This window comes from Stegodyphus dumicola, chromosome 7 (assembly GCF_044657685.1).
Source record: "Stegodyphus dumicola isolate Sdum_Otavi_A_Nest chromosome 7, ASM4465768v1".
Taxonomy (NCBI): Eukaryota; Metazoa; Arthropoda; class Arachnida; order Araneae; family Eresidae; genus Stegodyphus; species Stegodyphus dumicola.
This window is the reverse complement of record NC_140774.1, coordinates 32,593,825-32,615,291: the sequence shown is the minus strand read 5'-3', so window position 1 is coordinate 32,615,291 and position 21,467 is coordinate 32,593,825. Positions and strand designations below refer to the sequence as shown.

The window sequence follows — 21,467 nt, the reverse complement described above, 5'->3', positions numbered from 1 at the left end:
TGTTTCCATCAGTTACATTTCTCTTAGCAAAAATAGTTTGTCTACCTTTTTCTTGTACAACATTTTGAAGAGCAAGATTTCCAAATGAATTTGATGAAAAATAATTTGCTTTTTTCTCACTGTGCTCCACTAAATCATTTGCTTTCTCTTCATTTTTTGATTAACTTTCTGCATTTTTTAAACATCGAATTTGTCTTTGTTTCCTTAGTGGACTTTGGTTATTCCGTGTCTTTTTGAACCACAATTACTTTCTCGTTCTTGACTAAACTCTCATTGAGGGCTAAAACCTTGACCTCAATAAAACTTCCTTTTGTAAGAATTTTGAAATCAAATAGAGTATGAAAATGATGAAATAATGTCTGGTACTTCCTCGAGACAAGGTACCAGAGATATTATGACAATTTCTTTTGAAGAATAATAAAACCATCTGTAATTTTATTAATCCAATCTTCATCAAATGAAATAGAATAAATTTCTGTGTTAGCCTCTTCTTAGGTACTAATTTCTAAATCAGAGTTATCCTCAGTTAATTCTTGTAAAACATATGAAAATGATGAAATAATGTCTGGTACTTCCTCGAGACAAGGTACTAGAGATATTATGACAATTTCTTTTGAAGAATAATAAAACCATCTGTAATTTTATTAATCCAATCTTCATCAAATGAAATAGAATAAATTTCTGTGTTAGCCTCTTCTTAGGTACTAATTTCTAAATCAGAGTTATCCTCAATTTCATCATTTTCATACTCTATTTGATTAATACTAAGTCATTTTTTGTGGTTCTACGTGACATGATTAATAGAAAAAATTTACAGAATGAAAATCATGGTCAGAAGCCTCAAACATTTGCAAGCAAAACAAAGCTGTGACACAAAACAAGACAAAGAACTTTCTAAAACATTCACACAAGAAACATGAAACCTGTTTGAGACATTACATCTTTGGGAAGGGGGAACACTCACTTTTATTCTGACCAGCTGTTGAGTAACATCTGGCATGGAAAAAAAAAAAAAAAAAGCCCTAGACAAATGGCATGAAGATGCTTTCACCTTTAGGGAGTTTTTTATTAAACAGGGAAGAAATACAGTCAAAAATGACCACTAGCTGTAATTCTAGTATATACTGTTATGTTTAAAAAAAATAATCATTTAAAACATGCCAGGTGAATTATTTTGTCATCTTTGTATATATTTAGGAAAAATTTTAAAAATATCAAAATATTTAAAAAGAAAATGAAATAATTTAATTTCATTTGCAGTCACTATGACTGCTTTCGTAATTTTCTCTCTTGTGAAATTGTTAAAAGTTTGTCCTCAAACCTGGAGTACTAGCGTAATAAAAAAAGTCATATGACAATTATTAATTTTTAAATGATGGAGTTAAGAAAGATTTTTCTTGAGCATATACTGTTTTTAGGAAGGAAAAGGGAAATATCCTGATTAAAATATAGCCACATGACTATTGCAAATTAAAGCCATAATTCTCCTTTACATATTTATCTTACTAAATAGGTATATGAACAGGTTCATATGTATGAAACAGGTACACTAAACATACATATATTGTGCTTTTTTTAACAATGTATGAATTTTATTTTTAAGCAAAATTAAAATTTTTGTGTTACTTTTATATATCATATAAAATTTATTATTTTTAACTGAAAATGTACAAATTATTTTAGCTTTAAAAGTTGTTAATGCTTTATATTTATTTTCAGGTTGTCTTGTTCTTAATCTTTTATTGTTGTGGAATTTAAGTCACTCTCTAAAAAAATGGCAGAAAGTTTATTAAAATTTGTTATTGTGTTTAGAAAAAGTACAATAAATGAAGATGATGTGAAAAGGAATGCATTTGAATTTTTTACCGAGTTTCACAAGAGAGAAAATATTAGTTATGATATTAATATTTTAGAATCGAGAAACATTGATGTTGACCAAGTATATAAAGCTAAATTATGCGAAATGGAAGTGCATATAAAATACTTTGGAACTAATAAACACTTTGATCCTGGTGTCTATTTTACTAAAATATCTAAAGAATGGTGTAACAAAGATAAAAATGAGTTGTCCAGGTTATGGTTAAGACTTAGTAACCACACAGTGTTAAAGAACAAAGGCAAACAATCTCATTGTGATGTTGATATTAAAGAAATAGCTTTTGGAACATTTCCTAGCATGGAGCACTTCATGCAGCAGTATCATTATGAAACTAAAACAAATGATCGTGAAATAATGGCTACTTTTTTACACAGTCAAAGGAATTTTATTGTATATACGTGTTTAAATCATGTAAATGACTGTAAATTCAAAGGTTTAACTAACAAATTTTATGTGCAGTATAAATCTATCTCTAAAGTTATAATTAATGATGTACCAAATAGAGAGATTGTACAATTGTTTTTTCAGTTACAACATATACCTTTAGTTTATAAGGAAAAAAAAAGCAAGGATGGTGATGAAGATGAGATGCATAGTGGTGAAAAAGCAGTATTTTTAGCTTCTGATCAAGAGTATCAAGAGAGAAAATGGGAACGAACTCTTAAGTTTGGTTGTTGGTGTAGTAAATCTAATTGTACTTTGTATCGAATTGGTAAATGTTTAGTTTTCAAAATTGTTATTTCCCGTAAGCATAGAGCAAGTGGTATCATTGAACGGTTGATTCAGCGGTGCCCAGCAAGTACACATTTTTACTATGCTAGTGTAGAAACAGTTGCCCTAAAAATAAGATACAAAGATTTTTCTAAATTTCCATTTGAAAAAGGAAATTTTAGTTTAAACAGGAATGTGGTTTCAGAAGTGGAATTTATTTGTCAGTTTGCATGGCAGGTTCTTACTGGAAAGTCAAATGAAATCAGAGATCAGATTATTCTGATGGATGAAACTGAAAATCACTTGGACCGAGCTGACCATTGGGAGTTAGTAAAAAAGAGCTTGAAGAAATATTGCAAGGAAAATATAGAGGCATTAGTGAATGCTTTGCATCACATTAGCGAAATGATTGATAGGAACGACATTTTTACATTCCGAGATGCTTTGAGTGTTCTTTTTGAACATTATCAACATAATTCAAACAAGGTTGAACTTCCCGAAGGAATGTGTTTAATGCGCCGTATGATTATTTGTCCATCCCGGGTGATATGTTTGCCACCTTCTGAACATTTTGATAATAGAGTTATCAGAGAATTTGGTGCAGAAAATATGTTGAGAGTATCAATTCAAGATGATAACTTTTCAAAACTTACATTTGCTGTGCAGTATCATACAAAAAAGGGACGTTTTTTAGATGAAGTTGCTGGTGCAATTCTAAAAAAAGGTTTATCAATTGGTCCCAGACAGTATGTGGTGTTAGCATCTTCAAACAGCCAACTTCGAGAGCATGGTCTATACATGTATGCAGCTGATTGTAAAGGTAATACTGCTAACTCAATTCGAACTTGGATGGGAGACTTTAGCCATATTAAAAGTGTAGCAAAGTATATGGCTCGTATGGGGCAGTGCTTTTCAACATCTGAAGAAGCTGTACAAATAGAATTAAGTGATGAAAATATTGTTAGTTTGAATGACAAAAAGTCTGCAGATGGAAAGTACACCTTTTCAGATGGTGTAGGAATGATATCAGCAGATTTGGCAGAAGAGGTAATATTATCTTTTCCATTTTTTTTCTGTTTATTTTAGATATGAATAACCAAAATTCATTATATTTGAAGTTTTGTGTGATTAACTGAAGTACAAAATTATTTTAATGAAATCTGAATTGGAAGTTATTAGCAAACGAGTTACAAGGAATTATGTTTCTTTTCCTTTAACTGAATCTTTTCTAGTATTTATGAATGTCTGATTCGTAAATTTTGGGGCATCTTCTTTCACTAACAACAGGAGTGTTTGTTTCAAAATGCATAATTTAATGGGCCATTAACTGTTTGACTGCTACATGGCGCAAAAGCGCTGCGTTCGTTTGTCTTGAAACCTGCAACGCAGTTAGTTATTTTAGAATGCATTCGTGTTACAAAGTACGCGTGAGGTCAGACTACGTTCACACCCACAAGGAGCAACAAAGACACGCTGAAACTCGCAGTGCAAAAGCGCTGCATCGCGGTTTTTGAGACTACTGAATGCAGCGCTTTTGTGCCGCGTAGCAGTCACAGTTAATGATCTGAATCCGTAGCTGCCAGCTCTCCCAGTTTTTCATCACATCCCTCAATTTTCTGGTAAAGCACCGATTCTCTTGGTTTCTAATTTTTAGCCTTTACTAAGAAAGAAGTTTTCCAGTGATGAAGTTTATTGAATTAATGAAATTCTGATTGTGCAAAACCCATTCTCTCCACTAGCAATTTTCAGCATTTTTTCATATTATGTCTTGTGGTACTTTCTGATTATCTGCACCCTCTTGAAAAGTATTCTTGAGGCTGCTCTTTGTTGTACGAGTAGGCAACCCATGGCATTGATAAAATATATTTATGTAGCAACCCAGGTATGCAGCTGATTAATGTTATTAGTGTTTGTTTTTTATTGCAATGAGTGCATTTAAAAAAACTGTAAGAAATTATAATGGGACTGGGGAGTTTGCCACCTGATGAAAAAGAAAGCATTACATTTCTTTAGAAATATGGTGTTTTGCCAAACAGTAGAGAAAGCAAAAATTCATATTCTGTGAATGGATTGTGAAATCTATAGGATTACTCCATAAGCAATTGAATTTTATGAATCAAATTTTCACAGTTTTCTGATGTTTTTGAGCAAAAACAGATTGTTGTGTAGATTGGTAGAACAACTATGCATAGCAGCAAGTTGTATACAATGTTGAATTTCTGCAGTTCTCTGTTCCCGGACATACAAGAATAGAGGGTAATGAGTTGGCAGACATCGCAGCGAAATCTGCTGTTGAACTCTCTGGTCGCCTCATCTCTTTGAGAGATATCACTCGTGTCATCAAACAAAAGGATCTTAAAAAAGTGGCAGCGATTTTGGGACTTCCAATCTTGTAACAAGTTAAGAATGGTGAAGTCTAGAATAGAGCTTTAGGATTGTAGTAGAAATCATAAGCAGGAAGTTCTTTTGACTTGGCTTAGAACAGGTCACACTAGAGCGACACATAGCTATCTACTAAAAGCTGAGAATGAGCCTGTTTGTTCAAGACTTGCCTCTTGACTGTTTAATTGGAAGAGAGATCAATACCAATTTGTTTCAGTATCTGAAAGAAACAGTTCTCTATTATTTAATTTGGTTTTATGTTAGAATTTTAATGAATCAGATGTGTTATGATTTTAAATTCATACTGCATAGATCATTATCTGAATCTTAATCAGAATTTCATCCCACCATTTCATGATCTTACTTACTTGCCTCGATTTTATAAGTGTGCTGTTGTTTTTAAACCTTTTTCTGTATGTAGCGTATATACAATAAATCCTGTGTTTGGTGCATATGGCCTTTAGAGCTTTGCGCCATAAATCTATTACCACCACCATCTGCAGTTCTCTGATTTTATTTAACAGATTGCTCTGATTTTCCTGCTGTGTACAGGAGAAGTTTTAAGCTAAAACAGATTGAAGTGTATAGGGAAAAAACAGTGTAGGAAAAAGCTGAGTATTTTATTATGGATGTTTCATGCATTTTTAATTTTGTTAATCGGTTGCTGTTTTTTGTAATTCTTAACGTGCTGTCATTTTTAAAAATGGAGTTGTCTTTTATGTCATAGCTTGGCAAAAAATTACTCACCAATAGTTGATTTTTTGGAAGGAGGTGCAGATAATCAGAAAGCACCAGTTTTATTTGATGCAAATTATCTTGGTCTACTTTTGGCATTTATGAAACTTTGTATGAAGGTTCAAGTAATATTTGTGTTTAATTTTATTTACATCAGTGTATGTTACATTACCAATTTTATCTACACAATAAATAGTATTTACATTAGTTATTAATTTTATTTTCATCATGTTTAAAGTACTTTGACTAATAAAGGCTTTCCCCTCCCCCTCAGTGTATAAAAGTGTAAGTAAATTGCAAAATGAAATAAGAATAACATAAAATACATAACATAAAATTTAGAATATTTAATTAAATATTAATGTATTTTGCATCAGAATCATATTAAATAGTTTAATAAGTTGAATTATGTGCTAACTCAGTTTATTTTATTAGTAAATTTGGAGTTCTTTGTGATATCGCCTTGCAGCTGTGTTAGTTTTTGATGTACATGAATGATGATGTAAATTTATTTGTATTTGTGTGTGCAGCATTACTTGCAAAGAAAGCTTACTCCAGATTGTTTTGAAAAGTGCAGCTGATTTTGTTTATTTATAAAGAATGTTATTGATTAAAATTAGCTAACAAATCTGTGTAGATAATAAACTATGTAGGAAGTTTTGGTACTATACGGTTTTGAGGGTCGTAAAAAATCGCCAAACTATTGTTGATGCCAATGCTATCTAAGATTGATGTTTTAATTTAGATGAAAGTTTAAATTCATATAATACTTTTTAATTATTATAATTTATATGAAAATAGCTAAACATGACTGAATGGAAGCATAAGAGTAAATAACTATTTCAGATCATTATTATAATTTATATAAAAATTGCTAAACATAACTGAATGGATGCCTGCATCGCTATTTTGCTACCGACTTATCGCTAAAGCATAATTTCATCTCGTTGGTTGTTCAAACGTAATTTTCTATAATGAATGATGCCTTTTCTTTGACAATATTCTCGGTAAAGTGCAGAATCGCTCACTTATTTGTTTGCTGCTTTTTTCAAGGGTAAAAATAATTGGATTTTTGTCAAATTTCTTTTACTTTTTAAGTGAAAATAGGTCAATGTGTACATAGATAAAGTCAACGGTGTGAGCAGTGCCATTTTTGTGCAATTCTGTAATTTTTTTTTTTTTTTTTTTGACTGAAAATAGGTCAATGTGCATATGGATACCGAGTATGTGCAATTCTTAAAAACGCGTCGAGCAGCGGGTGATTCTGCACTTTACCCAAAATTCTATTGCCGACTTTTCGTCATGCGCAATTTCCAAATTGTGAAATCTATAGGATATCGAAAAAGGATTTTAAAAATTAAACTAGTATTTCAATGGAGTCTTAAAAAATATAGAACTATATAAACTTGCGCAATCAAAAATCAGCACGTATGCTAGATTTGGCGCTCTGTTAAATGGGTGCGTTTGCTAGATTTGACGCTTTTGCGCATACATTTTTGCTGTAATTTTTTTACGGTTCTCAAAACGGAATAGTGCCATGAATCCTAACTACTCACACTATAGTGGAAGAAACATTATATAATTTCTTGAAATACAGCGATTAGAATTTAACAAAACTGCTATGAAGGTCGCTCTTGCCGACAGTATTCAAAGGGACGAAAAGGTCTACATGACTCAGACATTCACATTGAAGGAAGATCATTCCGCATAACTTTGCGCTTCCCTCAGCAAAGGGCAACAGGACACTTTTAGCATTGGATTTTCTTTAGAAGCACTGGAATTGTTTTAGATCTGCAAAATCATTGGTGGTTTTGCCACGATAATCCGCAACAAAAGTTTAAGTTTATTGATGATGATTTTAAATCTAATGATCAAACCGAGTGTACGTTTTAAGTTGACACTGGACTGTTAAGAGAAGGTGAAGGACAACATCTATTGGCTCATCAAAGATCACAATTAAATGAATTATTGAGTCAATATTCAACTAACTTCCAACTATAACCAAAACTACCATACATAAAAGACTCACCTGGCCTTTATAATTAGCTTTAATTAACAAAACACAATTAAGATAAAACATTACAATTAAGGGCATTGTAATTACACATTTAAATTACAATAAATCTCAGGGAACAATATGTTCAGTTCTTGACTCCAGTACATTGACTGAAGGCTAAAAAAACTTTTATCATTATTGTGCAGAGTTCTTGTGGAGTAAGATTTCAGTCCTTCACAGATTTCAAATATTCTGTCAGTAGCTGGAAATAGTGAAAGTAAACAGATGTTGCCATGTTAAAGAACTTTTTTATACTTTACATCTTCACAATCTTTACGGGACTTGCAGAATGGAACTTTGTAATTGAACAAAAAATTATATCTGTCTATAGAATTTGGGGGTGGGGGAAGAAGCAACTTACTTTGAAAGAAATGTAGTTGCTTATAAGTTGGATCTGTGCAGCCTTCTGCACACACAGCATTTCTGTCTACATGAAACAGTTAAAAACAGGATTCATTTTAATGTCAGACTGTGCTAGTTATCCACCATTTAATGGCAATGCTGTTTGGCCCAAGTGTATATCCCAAATCTGCTATTAACAACAATTGCCTACTAACTATTAGACTGCATGGAATGCATTGTGGACAATACAATCTGTTGATTGATGGTTTTGGTCATCAACATTCAATTGGGATATAATTTGGCCTATTATAAGAAATTTTGTTTCTGAAGTTCCATTTTTACACAATATGTAGATGTACATTCTTTGCACAAGTCATAGAGATTAGCTTGGAATTGAAACATTTTTTAAGTATCTTTGCTATTATTGTTGATAAAAACTCAATAATATATGCTATCTTGATGAGAGAGTTTACCTTTTTGTTTAGTTTGTTTTGTTTGTTTGAGTTTACCTTTTACCATTTATTCAATCTGTGGTCATATTGTCATAAATAACATACTCAGCCCATGTCTTTCAGATTTATAATGAAATTTCATCTAAATTTCTAGCATCTATCATTTGTATGAAGTGACGTTCATGGCAGAAGATACAGCTGGGAGTTTGAACTAAAATTTTGTGTAATATTTTGGGACTTCATTTTTTATTCTTAAAATCTATAATTTGCATCGGAATTTTCATGGTGTAGTAATTGGTTACAGATGACTATTGTATGTTAAAAGATTATTGTGCACAAATGAATAAAGTTTATTAGCAGTCAGTTTATTTTAAATGATAAGAAGGTGGTTCAGCTTTGAGCAGAGAAGATTCAAAAAGACTAAAAATGAAATTCATGCCTTTGTAGTATAAAAGGGCATTGCCTGATATTGATCATATACCAATTATGGCATGCTATGGATAATATTCACATCAACAGATGATATCACTATCACAAGCTGTATTTAAATATGCATAGGTTGCTGTTGCATACCTGCACATGAGAATCTTTATATATATAAGCGGCTAAAGTGTGTGTCGCCGATAGTTTATTGTTGCCACTCGAAAAAATGAGTGCAGAAAATAACGTTTCCGCAGTTTTTAATTAATATCTCGTCCGATTAAAGTCATACGAAGATGAGAACGGTATCGATGGATTCGGGGGAATTTTTTGGAATTCGAGGATGCGCATCTCGAATTTCAATCTGGTGCCATTCCGTAGATATTCGAGAAAAAAGAATTTGGCCCGTAGCCAAATCCCTGTTATAGGGAAAACCCAAGAAAGTGGAAAATGAAGTGAAAATTAGTTTTTAATTAAAGTCCCAAGAAGATGCGAATGGTCAAAATGGTGTGCCATGGACCTGCAGAATCCAACGGTGTGCTTTGCTAAGGTCTTCTGCAAGGCGAGCTTAAAAATGATGGAAAGATCTACACAAGAAATGTTGTGTACAAAGAGATTTTTGACATGTGAATTAACATTTTATTATTTAAATCACCTTTATTTATTAAGCTAGCGGTGGGCTCTTAAGAAATGTACCGCCAGTGGTTTCCTACATTACACTCTACTTTAAGCAATTAAGTAGAAGGTGGAAACCCCGTAAGGCAGTAAGCAAAGGGGCGTCCTTGCCGCCTGTCCTGGGTAATTCAGTTTAAACTGGTAGACACCTTTGGACAAATCGTTTTAATTAAAATTTATAATATCTAGAACAGCGGTCATTTTGTATGACCGCCAGGCTTTCTAGTTTATAAATAATAGGATAAGAAAACAAAATATGTTAAACTTGGATATTGAAATTTTTTAAAATTACTTTGATTTTGATGAAAATGTGTATAATCTTTTAATTGCAAGATTATTAAGTATGCTTTCATGTGCACTTATTCCTTTTCTTTTACCCTGCCAAGGTTAGAAAAGCTTTGCATGAAAGGGTGCCTTTAAGCTTATTTGACGCAGAGCCATATCAGCCTACTGCTTTTCAAATTCGTTTCAAAGGCTGCAAAGGGATGGTTGCTGAATCACCATCTTTGACAGGCCGTATGTTGGGAATACGACCCAGTATGGAAAAATTCCAGTGTGATAGTTCAAATCTTTTAGAAATTGTAAAAATAAGTGCACCTAGTAAGTTTTGCTTTTGTATTTAAGTTTTTTTTTTTTTTTTTTTTTTTTTTTTTTTGTAGTCTTTTTTGCATAACTTTCTTAATTTTTCATAAAAGAATTTAATATTCCAAATTACATATAAATATTATCATGAATATATGTAGCTTCAATTATTTTTATAATGAAATGCCATAATTTTGCAACATAAATTAGAATTTTATTTTTCATTTGTCCTGGAAATGGTTTCCAGAAACACAAAATAAAGTATTAATATGTATGTAAAAGAATCATGTTCCCGAGTGCAGGAAAAACAGTGTTAACTGACGTAGATTTTTATATCAGAAGCACTTTTAGTGATTGAATGCTATAACTTCTTTAATTGAAACTAAATGAAAAGGCACCACAGACAGAGAAAGAGAGATTTAAGGAACTTGCTAGCTTATCATGAAACCTTTTGTAAGTGAAGAGAAAATGAAAAATAATGAAAGGAAGCTAAGATAATAGCTGCTGTCTAGAAATATAAAGTGTAATCTGTTTATGGTTAGGAAAAAAAAAAAAAAAAAAGTTAGTTTAAATCACTGACGAGTGTAATTATTGATTAATACAAAATGTACTATTGACTAATATCATCCAATTTTTATGGATAGGGAAAGCCTCAAGGAAATATAATTCACCAAAAGAGAAATTTTTTTTGGATGATTTCAGAAGTAGTGAAGTAAATTCGTAGTTTGCAGACCAATTGCTGTGCATTATATGATTTACTTAGTTCCTTTTTTCAAACATAATAACCATGTTCTTTGATACAAAATTTTTAGAGGTTTCATGTGAGCAATGTGTATTTAACTGTATTGACAAGGATTGCTGTAAATTTTCCAAGATTTCATGTTAGAAATAGAACAGAATAGCATGTTATTCGCAAAAAGAAGGAAAAAAAAAAAAAAAAAAAAAAAAGCTCAGAATTTAAACTTCTGTAAAATACATTCAGTTTTGTAACTGATAGGGAAAGAAATAACAAATAAATTATTATTATTGAATACAGCAAAAAATGTTTTCCTTATTTTGGAGTGGCCCACCAGCGGCCGAGTGGTAACGTCGCTGAACACTGGTAGTTCGGTCCGAGTTTCGAATCCCGCGAACGGGCTGGCTGCATGGGTGTTTTCATGGTTTTCCTCATGTATAACGTGTATACGAGCCAGTTTCCCTTAAAAAGTCCTCCACGAAGGCATCCCTCCCTTAAGGCAGATAGCCCTCGAGTGCTTTGCCGTAATCTAATAAACCAAACCAAAACCAAACCTTATTTTGGAATTAGAAAATGTTTTAACTCCTTAGTCAATAGTCTGAGGCAAGAGACTTATATCCACTGCTGTAGTTTTCAAATATTTCAATTCTTGTTTATAGGTTACCTTGGAAAATGTAGAATGCATAGAAAATAAAAGTTTAGAGAGACCAACTTTTTCTTTTGATACAATGACAACATATGGCATATGATGGGAAAACTGAGTAAGGTCTGCAATACATCGTGATGTCAAAACCAGAAATGTTTTATGTTGACTAAAATACCAAGAAAAAAAGGGCCGTTTGAAAACAAGCTGGATAGCAGTGTAACTAATTGGACTGAACTTGAAATGAGGTAAATCATTTTTACTGCTGTCAGTAAGAATGAATGCATTATTGGCCAAAAGGAAAAAATTAATTTTTTGAAAATGTTTATTTGAAAATAGTATATGTAAACATCTGAAGGATTTGGAGGACTTCTCACATCTAATCTGTCAGTTTGATAATAGTAATTGTTCTGAAAACAAAACGTGTCTCATTCAAATGACGTTAGGTTAAAAAATAAAAATTGGTTCTTCAAATTCATTATGTGAAAAATTAAATTTCCTAAGTCTAGTTTTCAAGCTATGAAGAGAAGCTTTCACTAGAATATTAGTGAACAAAGATTTGATATGAAATACATCCATGATAAAATTACCAGCAAAAATGTCTTTAAGTGTATTGTTAAATTCAGAGCTGTGGAGTCTGAATCGGAGTTAGGCAGCAGATTTTGGGGTAAAAAGAGTCGAAGCTGGAGTCGCTAAAAACACGTTGACTCTGACTCCAGTTTTTGTGGGACAGTTTGAGTTTGAAATGAAATGAAATTAAAGTGAATTGAAAGAAAAATTATAGCATATACAGAAATTAAACAAATGTGCTCTCAAACTTTGAGGTTATCTGAGAAACAAATTCATAAAAATTCACGCCAGTCAAATCCAAGTTAAAATAACATGCTGGATAACGATTACTGTGGGTGCTAAGACTTCAAGAATATTACTTTGATTCTTATTGCCTTAGCGCCTATAATAATTAATGGCTGTAATGGCATTTTAATGGGCAACAAAATGGTCATTTTCTATGTGAACATAAATTTGCTTAAATAGAAATCCAAATGGTATCGTTCACCTGCACAGTGTTTACAATTACACCAGTTTTCTGAATCTCTGAGTCTTTTAGTGTTGTGAGTATATGTACCTGTATATAGTTATTAACTTTGAAAACACTGCGCTTTCTCTTCTGTTGAAATCAGAACAGAGAAGTAACAGTTAATTTACATCCTTCTGAAAAAATAAACTGCCCCCATATTGAGGATCAGGGTTATATACCTGTTATGAGTGTGTTTTGACATCATGCTCATCTATTAATGGTGCTTAATTATACTTTTGGTAGTGCTTTTTATTTGCTGAAGGCAGCTGACAGAAAAGTCTGATTTTAAGTCATGTTTGTCAATGGGGCTTTTTGAAGTGTCATGTCATTACACAGCATAAAAATTTGCCAGTTTTTCATATATCAAGATTGACAGCTATGGAAAGGGGAAAATAAGTAATTTTTTGGTAACTAATTATAATTTGTACCTAGATCATTTATTCATATTCTATTATAAAATTACTCAAAAAAAATTCTGTTGGTGATTTGAGATGCCTTTAACATTAACTTTTATTAATTATGTTAAATCCAATCCACGTTTGCTGGGTGTTTTAAAAATTCTGTCTGACTTTTCAATTGCATTTATTTCTCTTTTCTTAATAAGTAGCGTTATGTAATATTGGTAACAAAATACTTAACTTTTTTAAAAAAGTTCTCCCTTTTTGCACCGTTACCTTTTTCCTGTGTCTGTTTTCACTTAACAAACATCAGGGAAATTCACAAACTTGGTATCATACAGCATCAACATTTGTGCACTGGGCCAAAACAGACGTGCTACACTTGGACTTCTGCATAAATAGATTTTGACGACATTATGGGTTGTCAAGCAACTGTATTGGTGGCATAATGCTTTGCCTCATGAACACTTTATTGTGATTCTTGGGTGTGGATAATCAAAAAGTACCAGAATTTTAACAAAAATTTACCATATTTATAACATGTTTGAATAAAGAAGTAAATTTACTCTTTAAAAATTTAAAACTTTAAATTAATTAAAATTTAAAGTTATTTAGCTTTCTTTTTGTGGTAAATGTGGATCACGAATTTGTGCAAGTTTTTCATTTGAGATAAAGCTGTTATTTTGGGTATATTCTATTCACTTGAAAATAAGACAGTACCAATAACTGTAACTTCTTACACTTAAAGATAAATTAAAAAAAAAAAAAAAGAAATGTAGGTAAATGTTTGATGAGAGCAGCTGTGATTCCAAATAGAATGAAAGATAAGCTGTCTAATTAAATAGAATATTTTATTGTGATAGAAAAAGGAGAATTGGAAAAAATTATTGTTACATTATTACCTATATATTTTTAGGCATATAAATCAGGGTAAAAGAGAAGGAATAGTTCATTCCTTTGTGTGACATCTTGCTGAGGCGATCCTCGTAGGGAAGGGGTTAACAGGAAGTAGTCCAACACCACTATGTATCTGCTCTGACTTTGTCTGTTTAAACTAGCAATAGCATTGTGTGCATATGCATGGATACCACAACACACAGATAATTGAGAGTATACTATGTTATCATTTCTACTATGAATTTTGCACTTTTTTCATGATAAAATTATTAATCTAATAGATGTGTAAAGTATTTTATCTCTTCTTACTGCATGTTTGGTTAGCAGTTGGAAGGTCCAGAGTTTGAACCCTGGGACGGCATTGCTAAACTTCATGCATTGACAAACCTAATGACTCTACAAACAGATAAGCACACATTCTTAAAAGAAGTGAAAAGTTCTTGGGGGATAACAGTATTAAAATTATAAACTATAAAGTTAAATTAGTACTAGTTGTTTAAGGAGCAGTTAACAGATTTAGAATGCATTCTAAGTTATTTCCATACACACACATATCACAAATTAAAATAGTGGTAATTGCATCTTCATTTCAGTATGTGTAATGTGTAGGAAACTCATATTTTGAACATTACCATTAAAGTAAAAAATAATATGAACAATACAGTAATTATGTATCGTATTCATTCATGTGGAACTATTATTTTACGAGTTGATCAACTCAGACCTTGTTTTCAGAGAGTATCTGCAAAATAATAATTTTGTTTAACTTAGTGCATTGTGTAAATGCCTCTATAATGAGTATATTGCAGTATTTTTTCAGAAGAAGCTATGATGGGTGTTCAGATGTTTATTTTGTTGTGAGATAAATCTATGAATGCCATCCATGTAAAATATTACAATCCTTTGCAAATAAAATCCAATCAAGTTGACTTTCAAATTATTAATGAATGGCAACCATCCGTATCTGATTGAATAGTCTTATTCATTTTTGAAATATAATCCTCTGTGGCAAGAGTATGGGGTTGACCAGGACAGGAATAATCTCTTTTTTTATTTATGTTCCTTCCTAAGCATTCTTGCCTATGTTCTTTTTGAGATGTGTGCATCACCATGCACTTCCTTCATTCTATGAAATACTTCAGCTGGTTCGCATCCTTTAGCACTGAAAAACTGTTCAACAGTTGTTGATCTTTATTTGGTCAGGTAGTATATGTTTATAATAGCAGAAAAAACATAACCATGTGATTTTTAGTGTACAGGATCAGGGATATATATCATAAAATATAAATGTGACTGCATTTACCTTTCACTGCATACTATTGCAGTTATGGTCAACAAATAGATTTCGTTTGATTATGCCTTATGTATTAGCATTATATATATCTACCCTGTTGATATGGTGATAAGGGAACTGCTACCACAGCTTTGGACCTAGGTTCAAAACCTGCAAAAAGCATGGATTCTTTTAAGTGTATGGTGCATCTGTATGGCATTGGGGGCTGGAATTACTCTCAAGGAAGGAGGTTGCAAGACCATTGGTTTCATCTCTCAAGACGTTATCTTTTAAAATTGTAATGCAGCTTTTCCTTTCATACGTGTGTAAAATCAGTAACCTTTGTATTTGTTCCTTGTGCAATGTTGGTGGTGATGGCCATAATTTATGATGAATGCTAAATCAGCAATTGTTTGACCATTTGAGAGGGGGGATATTTTTACACATACATGCACACATATATGTACTGTATACATTGTGTATTTTTGTCATATACATATACTTTATGTGTGCATGTATTTGCCTAACCAGTTTGTAAAATCAAAATATTTTAGTATCTACCCTTGTACTTGAATATACTTTTTATTGATGTATGTATATAAGAGGTTGCAAATTATGTATTGTCCATATTTTTCAGGAGCAATGTTTCTCAATCGTCCTCTGATAACTATTTTGGAACAACTTGGAATAGAATCCAATGTTTTCTTAAAATTACAAAAGGCAATGATATTTGATTTGACCAACTCTTTGATTTATGAAAAGAAAGCTTGCAGTGCATTAAGTAATTTTACATCTTTGGATTACCCATATAGAAAACTCCTTAAAGCTGGCATTTGTGTAACAGAAGAGCCATTTTTTCGCTCACTTTTGCTGTCTGTTTATAAAACTGCTATAGGTAAGTTTCTTAAATGCTTAATTATTTAAAATTCATTTTAGATAAGTAGGTATAACACCCGAGAAATGTAACTGTTTAGGGACAGGATCCCTCTAACTGTCCAAGCTCTTATTTATATGTATATATATATATAATTGAAAAAGAAATGTAAAGCTAACTAGTAATGAGACGTAAGACCTATTTGGTCTCAAAAATTTTTTTGCGCATAATGCTGCAAAAAGATACGAAATAATAGCGATCTTGCTAAAAAGTTACCAGGAGCTGTAGCTCCACGAAATAGTTCAACGCTGTATTACTAAAATATGAACTAAGAAGAATTTTTTTAAAAAATTTATCTGGAAAAACTGGATAAAAACTGTAAACACACGAAAAAAAACCGTTAATGTTGGAAGACATGCGAATGCACGAAAAAATATATCTGACCGTTGTGATATGTGAAAAGTTAATACACATAAAAAATAGATTGATGGAATATATATATATAGATATATAATATCTATCTATATATATTTATGATTTTAAATTCATTTAGTGCGAAAACAAGTTATTCTACTACTTGCGCAATTGCTGCAAAGTAAGTTAATAATAATTTATTTACTAAATAATATTGATTATATTATCTCCTAAGTTTAATTATAGTAAAATTATCTTAAAAGAGTGAATCCATACTTAGTTCTATTTTGAAAGATGTTTTGAAGTAACTTGAATGTAAATTGTTAAAAATGTTTTAACAGGGACTGTAATTAAATCATGAATAACAAAATTTCAATTGTAAATGGAATAAATTAAAGGCAAGAATTAAATTAAATGCATGTAATCATTGTCATTGATCGGAAATTAGTTGACTTTTCAAGGGGAACAAACCAACTCCCGTTGAATGAACAATAATGAAGAAATAAATACGAAGGTGTTTTGTCCTTTACTCGAGCAATAAGGCGAAGCCAAACTGGCAATTTAAGTCAGGCCAAATATTTCCGTGAGTAGAAGGGATTATGAACCAATGCTGATATCCAAAGAACTCATTCCTATTAAGCATTTTAGCTAATTCAATTTTGAGTGAAAAGCAATTTCTGCAGTAAAATTTGATAATGCTCGAGTAACTGTTCCCTGACACCCTCTTGTTTATGCATTTGAGTTCAATATTATTTGTAAGTATTAAACATAGGAAATTGTCATTATGAAATAGAATTCAAAGTAGTTGAAATAAACATTAGAAAATTACAAAATATAAGAAAAATAATGCAAACTTTGTAAAAACAAATTAAAAAATATAATAAGAAAAGTGAATGTACATGAAGATATAAAGGCCAGAAAAAGTATTAATTAACTTACGTTCTTTCTAGTTGGGAGTGAGCAAAGTGTTCTCTTCACGTCTGAATCAGAAGGGTAGTGTTTCCGAAAAATTCTTTAGCGGCAGCAGGGGCTTTGAATAATATCAGTCGGTTTTAACAGACGGTTTCACTCAAATAAGAATTCCATCGAATACATCTCTCAAGAATTCCTAGTCCCACCCACTACCATAAATTACTTCACACAATCTTTATTTTCTCTACTTTTCACTTGGCACAAACATGGAAAACATCAAAAATGCTTCTAATCTTATCACATGGGCAGGCATTATAGAAAGGGATTTTTTTATTAATAAAGAAATTGAAAAACTTGCAATTTAAAAGATTCATCTAATATGTTTTAATGCATTATACACAGAGCTGGCACTAGGCATTTTCCCATCTGATGCAATCTCAGTGGATTCTAAATTTTGCTGCCTAGTGCCTTTCTAAATTCTGTTTCCAGTGCCTTCTCTAAATTCTAAAAGTTTTGCCATTTCTAAATTTTGCTGTTCGGTGTGTCACTAAATTCTAAAAATTCTGAGACACTAGCTCTGTAACCGGCCTTTACCGTATGTATTTCATATTTCTTCAGAATGTTCATATTACTAAAGCCGGCCTTTACCGTATGTATTTCATATTTCTTCAGAATGTTCATATTACTAAAGAAATAAAATTATCCATTTTTTTAACACATTTTAAATGCATTTAATGTTTTTTAGAATAACACAAATCCTTAATTAAATACAAAAATCCTAAAATGAAAAGGAAACATGTTGTGGAAAGAAACTGAATACATAAAGAAAATTATTCTTCAAAAATATGTGCAGTTATTATTATGTAAATTACCCAAATGTTTATGAGTTCAGCCTTTATTATTATGTCCCCTTTCTATTTCTTCATATGATAGAGTTACTCAGCCAGATTAAATTAAAATTAAATTGTATAATCTTTGACCATTAGTCCACATTTTTAGTTTGAATTTAACTGTTCTTGTTTAATTATGTCACCGTGAGCTGTAGTTGATTTTGTTAACATTAGAACATGCCTTTATGTTCTAAGTTCTTTTAAAAGAGAGGCTTATTTAAGCCTTTGTCTGATCTTGTAGTTACTTTCAGACATAGCGATAATTTGCTTCATGTCTGTCGGGCGTTTGGGACTATTTAACTTTTACCAGATCAAGTAAACCCTTATATTTGAAAATAAAATGTAAAGGCCCTTATAGGTGCTTACTTTTTCTTTAAAGCCCTTATTTTTTTGTTTTTAGTGCTTATTTTTTGCTTTTAGTGCTTTTTTTTTTTTTTTAATGAATGCGCTATTTTTCCCCATACCAAAGCCGAAACTAAATAAACAACTTTTCTTCCTAATATGGAATGTCAGATGGTGAATCATACTCCCGGAAATAGCTTTCCACTTTCTCTGCATTAACGTAACCTTTGCCTTTGGTGTGCACGAAGGGTACAGACAGGTGCCCGTCGTTCTATTGGTCAAAGAATTGCGAAAGCAGAAAATTCTGGTACATTCGGCATTCTTTTCTTCCCACCCAAATACTACACATGTTTAAATTTCTATCAAGATCTTAATAATTTGCATTCTCGTTCCACTTGGTCAGTTCATATTTGTGTTTATTATGATCGTTATGCTTATATTATGAGTATATATATGAATGTTTATAATAACATAGTTGCAGTAACTGCTGAAGTATAGTAAACTTTCAAAAATGGTTGTGTTTTAACACAGATTAGCTTTCTAAGGAATAATATTCGGAATGGCTTAAATAAAGGGAAAGTAATTGAATAGTCAAAATAATTTCATTTTTTTGGCCAATACATTATACAGGGTGAAGATTGGGAGGTTCTCCCCTTTCTCCGCAAAATCTCGAATATTGAAACTGTTACAGTTCACTGCAAAAAAAGCAACGGACCTTTTTTCTTTTGTCACTTTCCAATCTGGATTGAATAGGACTAAAAGTTCTGCGGTCTACTAACCTAAGCGAAGAATGATTCTATTTCGAAAATTTAACGCCGTCTGTTGAAAATTAGAATGAAAAACACCCCAGTTATTTAGTTCTTTATTCTCCCAATACCGGCAGCTGTTGATTCCGATTGCGTAATATCACGCGCACGTATTGCGCAATAAGCAAATTTCTGTCTTTTGATTTCAGAAATGTTCCTCTTTTTTACTTAAATTACTTTGCTTGCAATATCTGTTAAGGGAAAACTGATATACAATGAAAATTTAGGAAATGTTTAGAATTTAGATTTAAATTATTTAAATATCAATATGAGTGGAAAAATAAATTGTATTTATATTATGTTCCAAGCGAATACAATGAATCTACCTTATTATTATTTATTTTCTCTATTTTGAACTGAAATTTCATCATTAAATCTTGTAATATAGTTTAGTTCTGCATAGTTTTTTTTTCCCTCTCATTGTAAACTAATTCTGTAAATTGAACTGTTATTTAAAATTTAAAAAAAAAAAGTAATTATTTTCCATGGTTGAGGTAATGCTTATTCTCTCTTAATAAATACTGCACTTCTCATATTTTAAATTACAAGTCTAATTTTTAAGGTTATGCAGTTGTGTATAATGTAACTAGACAGGTGCTTATTTTTTTTCTTAAAATGTGCTTGAAAAGTGCTTATAGGTACTTATTTTTTTAACTAAAATGTGGCTATGAACCCTGTAGAAAAGATTCTTAAAGAGAAGGAAATCGATATAAACTAGCCAAAATGTTTGGAAAGGCTTCAAATTAAAATGATGGATAAATATTTCGTTACAAAACAAAAATGTTTTGTAGCTTTTAATGTGTAAATTATTCTAATATCATTTAAGAATCAATGTCATAAATTACATGTATTTTAAATTGTGGAATTTGATTAGATTTTGATTTTAATAGGGCTTTTCTAACAAATATTGTTAAGAAATAAAATTTAGTAGTGGCCATGTAAATCCATAATGACTAAGGTTATCTAATAACCTAATTTAATTATTTATAACTAATTGGGTACCCTTAAAAATTATCTCTGCATATTAAAGCGAGTTATTTATTGCCTTTCATTAATCCTCGCCATGGTCACGAGATAAAACATGCGACAGAGGACGTGGGAACCATCCCTCTACCAATACGGTTAATTGGTATAGCGCCACGTCCACCTTTATCTATTGCCTAGATACATGATACATAAGAACATACGGTAGTTACAGATAGACTGTGCAGAAGATACATATATATTCAGATGCCCAAATACATCTTATGTAGGAACATGGGGTGCATGAGATGTATAAGGGCACATTCATAAGAACATATCTAAGGTGGCACACATTGGGTGACGTACACATACTTATGAATATAAGATATATAGGAGCAGAATCAGTTACATATTACAGGATGTTGCGAGATATATGATACAAGATGCTGTGGATACAGATATATGCAGATGCCAAGATATATAATACGAGGTGCAGACTGATATAAGTGGCAGAATACATTGTAGAAGGTGCAAAATAAGATGCATGATATAGGGTTATGTGAGATATATGTTACAATATGCAGAAAATACAAATATTAGCAGATGCCAGGATGCATGATGCGTAGAACATAAGGTGCGGTAGATACATAAGGTGACAAATATAAGGACATGCATAAGGTGACATACACATACTTAAGAAAAGAAGGTTCAAAATAGGTTACATATTAAAGGATGATACGAGATATGTGATAATTATTACAGGAAGATACGAGAAATGTGATATATATAATACACAATGATACAAAATATTTGTTAAAACGTACAGGGTTACATTTTACAACATAGGTTACGTATTGCAGGATGTTGCAAGATATATGATACAAGGTGCAGAAGATACTAATCTAGGCAGATACCAAGATACATGATACATGGTGCAGAATATGTTGCATGCTACAAGATGATACGGGATTATATATGCAGATGCTGGGATACGTGGTACTGGGTCC

General features: G+C 31.6%; 1 protein-coding gene across 2 annotated transcripts in view; it reads left to right on the top strand.

Moving 5' to 3' along the window:
• Positions 1-21,467, top strand: part of LOC118186841 (uncharacterized) — an 83,521-nt gene that overhangs the window by 32,278 nt on the left and 29,776 nt on the right. For both annotated transcript variants that reach the window (XM_035357002.2, XM_035357001.2), the window contains exons 3-5: positions 1,720-3,637; positions 10,039-10,252; positions 15,897-16,154. In XM_035357002.2, coding sequence (XP_035212893.1) covers positions 1,775-3,637; positions 10,039-10,252; positions 15,897-16,154 — 2,335 coding nt within the window. In that variant the 5' untranslated portion in view covers positions 1,720-1,774. The remainder of the gene's footprint in view (positions 1-1,719; positions 3,638-10,038; positions 10,253-15,896; positions 16,155-21,467) is intronic.